The sequence below is a fragment of the Capsicum annuum genome, chromosome 3, assembly GCF_002878395.1.
Source record: "Capsicum annuum cultivar UCD-10X-F1 chromosome 3, UCD10Xv1.1, whole genome shotgun sequence".
Lineage (NCBI taxonomy): Eukaryota > Viridiplantae > Streptophyta > Magnoliopsida > Solanales > Solanaceae > Capsicum > Capsicum annuum.
Window position 1 is genome coordinate 233,031,729 of NC_061113.1, and position 6,066 is coordinate 233,037,794.

Below are 6,066 nucleotides of genomic sequence, written 5' to 3' on the forward strand. Positions count from 1 at the left end.
ACAATGTATTTGTAGTTTTCCACAAATAAATGTTACTACTATCTATATAATGTCATTATGCTGTATAATAGTTTTATTGATTCTGCAAGAAAAATTAAATCTGTAGCAGCAGATTTATGGCTCTGTTCTAAAATAAACTGTTAAATGAATTACAGAGAAGTCATAACAGCAAAGAATGACACTTGTTTTACATTCAAAGAAACTTTACAAGATTGCTCATCTCCAATCTACCTTCATTGCATGTCAAGAAATGGGAATTCAGTCAGTCTGCATGTATAATCTTCAATCAACATGGCAGTTCAATTTTACCACTGAATCGTATTTCATCTGATTTTGTGTTTACCGCAACTGATAGAAAAGACATAAAAAATGTTTGAAGACGATGTTTCTCAAAGAGGCAAGGCACAACATTAAGGGCTTTGATCAACCTAGCTACACTGGAGCTCTAACGCTTGGCTGTGTGGTATCCAAAACCTCTGTGAGCTACACATCAGGAATCCTCTTTGAGATTTGATAATGAAACCAGGAGAGAGATCAACTCGAAAAGAAAGTAAACTAAACTGTTACGCTTATTAAGTAAAAAGAAAAAAAGAATTGCCAAGACAAAACTCTAAACGAAGCCACCAATTTCCAGGTTGGGCCTTCAAACTAAAAACAAATCATGTATCTATCCTTCAAACTAAAAAATAATCATGCATCTAATTTATATCTTTCCCACCAATTATAATCCATTTCTTTCAACAGATGAAAAGCCGAATTCTACATAAAGAAAAGATTTTTCCACAGAAGCTCCATGTAGAACAAATACAATCTTAGCAAGCAACAATCGAATCTATCAAACATTAATATGATCCAGGATGGCTAAAATGAAGATGAATCAGTATACTGCACCAGACAAAGTTGAAATTTTCAATCCAGACAGTTACCTAAGATTATAAGAGATGCTACTGCACAAACTAATATCCAAACGTATAGCTCCTACACTGCAGAATTGCGAGGAACTCATCAAGTTACACTTCCTCCTGTAGTTGAAGGTTTTCCTGCAATCACTGAACCTACACACTACAGTGACAATTACTTTTACAGCAACATTGAAACAGCTATGAGGACAATACCTAGTCCCACTTTAAGTCAAATTTGACAACATTTCACGAAAAAGAATATCAGTTTCAAGTCTTGATACAGAATATATGAAGGGCATATGACACTGTATAAATATAGTTAATAATCATGGCACTTCTTAAATTTTCTGGTTGGTTAATGATTTCAATCAACTTATCAATATGTTTGTTGGTAGAATTCGTCCTCAAGTAAGCATTTTAAAACTAAAATAAATTAGCAGGAGGAGAAACCCAATACTTCTATAAATTAAAGCTAATGTATAGAGATTTACAATTTTTTTAATTATCCAATTTGGCTCAATTTACCTGGAATAGTTGGAATTTCGAGATTCAAACTGAAGTTATTTTTTTTGTTAAAAAAGATCAGGTGTTACAACAGACGACAACACATTTCAGATAAAATATTTATTTATATAATTTAAATAGATACATTTAAAAATTAATTGCTACTTTTTAATAATATTGTGCTACTTGTATAATAGAATTATTGATTGATGTGAGAAATAAGGAAAAGAAAAGGAGAAAGGGAAAAGGAAAAGGAAAAAATAAGAAAGAATATGGTAGTAATACATTTGGAAGTTCACATCAAATTGACATAAACAAGTGAGCAAACTAAGTTGTTGTTGTGTTCATTAATTTAGAAGGAGAGAAGATACATTTGGAAGTTTTCAACCACCACCATTCCTTGAGGGCAACACACCAACCCCCACTCTGTAAAGTAAAAGTAATGAAACTATATTTTATAGGAATTAGTTTTAATTAAACGGTACTCATTACCTTTCTTCCAATAGTAATAATAGTAGGGAATATCAAGCTTTCAAAAACACAGACAAAAATTCTATATTAATTAAAATATCAAGGAACAGATTGGGAGCGTGTAGGGACAGAAAGATAGAGTGAATCATAAAAAGAGAAAGCTTAAACTTTCTGTCTTTCCTTTACTATCATTTCTTATTCTCCTTTCTATTGTACTTAAATGATCGACTTCCATTATTGTCTTCTATTTTTATCTCTCTGGAGAACATTTTCAAGATCAGAACAAGAAAGACAGACCTAGCAAGAATTAATCAGTTACATAACAATAATGTTTCTAAAAACCTCCATCTCCACTACCAAAAAGCTCTTCCAGAAAACCCTTGACAGTGTCAAATATATATTCTCCGGTGGATATCAAAAGATCCCCAAAAGCCCTCCATGTTATGCTGGCGGAGCCAATACTAATTTCAGCCAAAGCTACACAGAGCTTGACAAATTTTACGTGCATGGGGACAGACACAAGAAGAAGAAGAAGAAAACAATAACAATGTCTCCACCAGCAAAGGAAAATGAAGTTAGGAGAAAGGGCAATTATCATCAAGTTGTTGGCTTGAAGGATGATTTAAAGAGGAAGGAGATAATCACATATGAAAGAAAGAAGAAATATCAAGACCCGAGAAGAGAGGAAAGGAGTTATTTGGTGGCTCAAAAGCTACAGGAATTGAAAATGTTAGAGAATTACGAAGATCAGCACGCTTTGGATATTGAACAAGTTCTTTATTACTACTCACGTCTCACTTGCCCGGCTTATGTTGAAATAGTTGATAAGTTTTTCATGGAAGTGTACTCTGAACTTTTCAACGCCTCTTAATCCTTTTGGGAGTAATTAACTTGTACTATTAATCAATTAGCTCACAGTTATCTTCTTTTCTTGATTTTCTACTCATCATCTGCTAATGAAAAATAACATGGCCATGATTCACTATCTAGCTTCCTCCTTGTTCTAGCCTTTTCACATCTCAAATAAATATTTACTATATTTTTTTGAGAAGAATTTGTCACTTTGATGTTCGAGCTGCATTTATTAGTTTCTTTTTCCTCAATAAGAATATTTTCTAATATGATTAATAATGGACATGTTATTTTCCACTGTGAATCCTAAGGCTCTTTTATGGATATCAGGAGTGATGTGAAGTGAATACTCAAAAGATGCAGTTATATTATTTTATGTTAAATCTTGAATAAAGCTTCAAAATTTAAGATCCTCAATAAAAACTTTATCGCTCGGTTATTCCACATAATTGGAAGTATCATCAACCAAGTCATGTGCTCAATCTTTTTTCCACTTTGCAGGATCGTCTATGCTAGTACATAGAAGTATATGTTGAGAGTTCAGATTTAAAGCATGTAGAATTTTCCACCAATAGGTTGCCACTGATCCATCCAAATATAGAAACTCAGGCATAAGTGGGAAACAATGATGACATCATGTAATCAAAGAATGTACTGCCTTTGTTCTTCTATTCATAATGTTGAAGCACGTTTGTCATTAATATCATTCAAAACCATATTACTTAATATGAAAATGTTTCTATAGAGCATAACTAAATGCTAAATATGTGTGATGATCCAACAATTGGTTAAGAAGTCACATCAACGAGTAGCTAGTTCAAGTGTGCTTCTAGTTTCTCTGAGTTAAATTTCACATCTTGCATCACAATATAGGTTAATTTCCCTAACTCAACAGATACAGTGTAAACTTTATTTCTATACACGAACTACATCAAGAAGTGAAATCACATAAACAGGCATCCTTCATTCAATAACTCATTAATACATTATCTACCACAAACAACAATCGGCAGGATCTCATAATTACTCGGAATTACTGAATCAGCATTCCTGTTTTGTTCTTTCGCCAGACAAAATAACTATCTAAATATATAACACGGTCAAGCAGTCCAAAAAGGACACACAATAACATGTAAGCTCCAACCCCTTTTCCACAACGGAGAAAAAGACATACTAAAGCAGTAGTAGTAGTAGTAGTTATCTTACACGAAAAATTCAATCAGCCAATCGCCTTATACTTTAAGCAGCTGCAACTTGTTGGAAAAGGCAATGGCAATCCAATCACGCTGCGCAGCAGACCACTGAATTTGATTAATCTCAGCTCCAGCAGAGTACATTGACATAGGATCAATCCCATTAGGCCCTGCAACAGTAGGCAACTCCCAAATAAGCGCCTGCCCATCATCACCAGCAGAACAAATATGTCTACAACTCTGCGGAGCCCAAGCAATCGCATTCACACTCGCTTGATGCCTTTCCAACTCTGCCACAGGCATTGCCGGAGACCTAATATCCAAAATCACAACCTTATTACTATCCATCAATATAGTAGCCATATACCTCAAATCTTGCTTGTTCCACGCCAATCTCAACAACGGAGTATCCGGTTGTGGACTCTCATAAATAATCGTCGAATGCTCCTTATCCCTCAAATCGAAAATCCTAACCGATCCATCCGCACTAACCGAAGCAAAAACCCCAGCTTCACCCCAAGCAATATCATAAACCTCTTTATCATGGGCAATCAACTGTGTCTCCACAGCCCCTTTCTCAACATCCCAAATTGTACACGTAGTATCAATACTCGAAGTCCCAATTCTTCTAGGCTCCACTTCATTCCAATCAAAAGACGTCAACGGAGCACAATACTCACTCGTCTTCGCATTATTAAAAGCGAAAAGCGGCTCTACAGAAGTCTCCCGAACTTCCCAGAGCCGGAGATAATCACCAGAGGACGCTAGCACGTCGTTCGACTTGAGAGACCCAGAAGGATTCGGATGGAACATGAGCTTCGTGGGCGGATAAGGGTGATCGAAAGAGAGATTTGGAATGGGTTTAAGGGTATGGCTGTCTTCGTCGAAGGAGAGAATGTCGACGCGGTTGTTGAATTCTTCGATAAAGCTGCCGATGGCGAGGTGGCGGCGGCGGTTGGGAAGAGAAGAGGTGAAGGAGGAAAAGGCGAGGGCGTAGATGGGGTAGGACGAGTCGTATGTGACGGAGTTTTCGGATCGGAGATGGGATTCTTGGCTTGAATTTTCCATTTTTTGTTAGGGGATAGTGAATTGGGGGAAATGGAAGTGGAGTTGTGTGTGTGTGTAGTGAGAATGTGTGTGTTTGATGGGTTTATTGATGAATTGGAAGTGACATGGAACTTGTTGGGGAGCTTACATTTCATTCCTACACAAAATGTCCATGTTTGACTGGTAGCTTGCTAAATACTAGTACTTGTTTGGATTTTGTTACTACTTGTATTGCAACTCAGGCCCAGTTTGGTGAAAATTACCTTTAATTGAAGTTGAAGTTCAAGTTGGAGTTGTGTTTTATCATGAATATAAATTCAAATTGTTTTTAAAATTTTGTGAGAGAAGTAAAACTTGTTTTCACTTTTCCAAATAATTTTTCAAAGTTGGAGTTGAAAAATTCATGGCCAAATGGAAACGGTGCATGTTTTCATTTTTTCTCACAAAAATGAAATAATTTTTTGGAAAAAAGGAAAAAATTTCTATGTTCAAACGGCTACTTAAATACTCCATTCGTCTCGTTATTTGATCGGACATGAAATTTAACAAATAAATAATGATTTTGTAAAGTTTGCAAAAATTTTCTTATAAAGTGGGATCTACTAAGGATAAAATAAGAGTTATGCCATTAAGTAGTTACCAAATAAGAAAAGATGACATTCTTTTTGGGACGAATCAAAAAGAAAAGGACGATACATAAAATGTGACGAAGAAAGTACAATATTTTATTACATTATCGTTTATTTGAAGAAGAGAGTTGGAGTAGCCGTGAAATCGTTGTCATGTGATTGAAAGATTACTTATTCGAAGTTTGAAAACACCTTTTTATAAAAATATAGGATAACACTATATATAATGGATCGTTATCGCTTGATATACTTTCGAATCTTGTACATAGTGAGAGTTTTAGTAGGTCTAGTTGCCCTTTTATCTATCATTAATGTTAGTGTTACTTAATGATGAAACGATTAATTTGATGTGGTAGCATCATTATCTTTCTTTCTTCTGGTTTTATCTTCTCATTAATTAACAATAACATGGTCATTTTAATGTGATAGCATCATTATCTTATTTTTTTTCTTCTCATTTTATCGTTA

The 6,066-nt window shown here is 34.9% G+C and overlaps 2 protein-coding genes across 5 annotated transcripts; one reads left to right on the top strand and one right to left on the bottom strand.

Annotated features, from left to right (window-relative positions):
- Window positions 1-12: 12 nt before the first annotated feature.
- LOC107862994 (protein TRANSPARENT TESTA GLABRA 1) lies at window positions 13-5,164 on the bottom strand. 4 transcript variants are annotated; one of them, XR_001672070.2, is made up of 3 exons: window positions 3,936-5,154; window positions 927-1,062; window positions 13-483 (listed from the first exon to the last, which is right to left on the bottom strand). XR_001672070.2 is itself a non-coding variant. In XM_016708729.2 (2 exons), the coding sequence occupies exon 1, from the start codon at window positions 4,988-4,990 to the stop codon at window positions 3,962-3,964; it is 1,029 nt and encodes a 342-aa protein (XP_016564215.1). In that variant the 5' UTR covers window positions 4,991-5,164; the 3' UTR covers window positions 13-483; window positions 3,936-3,961. The 4 variants fall into 4 exon arrangements, 3 of the variants coding, with proteins under 3 accessions (XP_016564215.1, XP_016564217.1, XP_016564216.1); XM_016708729.2 differs by lacking the exon at window positions 927-1,062 and having other exon boundaries at window positions 3,936-5,164; XM_016708731.2 differs by lacking the exon at window positions 927-1,062 and having other exon boundaries at window positions 13-348; window positions 3,936-5,150.
- LOC107862995 lies at window positions 2,054-2,998 on the top strand. The gene has a single exon (XM_016708732.2). It carries the CDS (start codon window positions 2,206-2,208, stop codon window positions 2,746-2,748), a length of 543 nt encoding a protein of 180 aa, XP_016564218.1. The 5' UTR covers window positions 2,054-2,205; the 3' UTR covers window positions 2,749-2,998.
- Window positions 5,165-6,066: the final 902 nt, after the last annotated feature.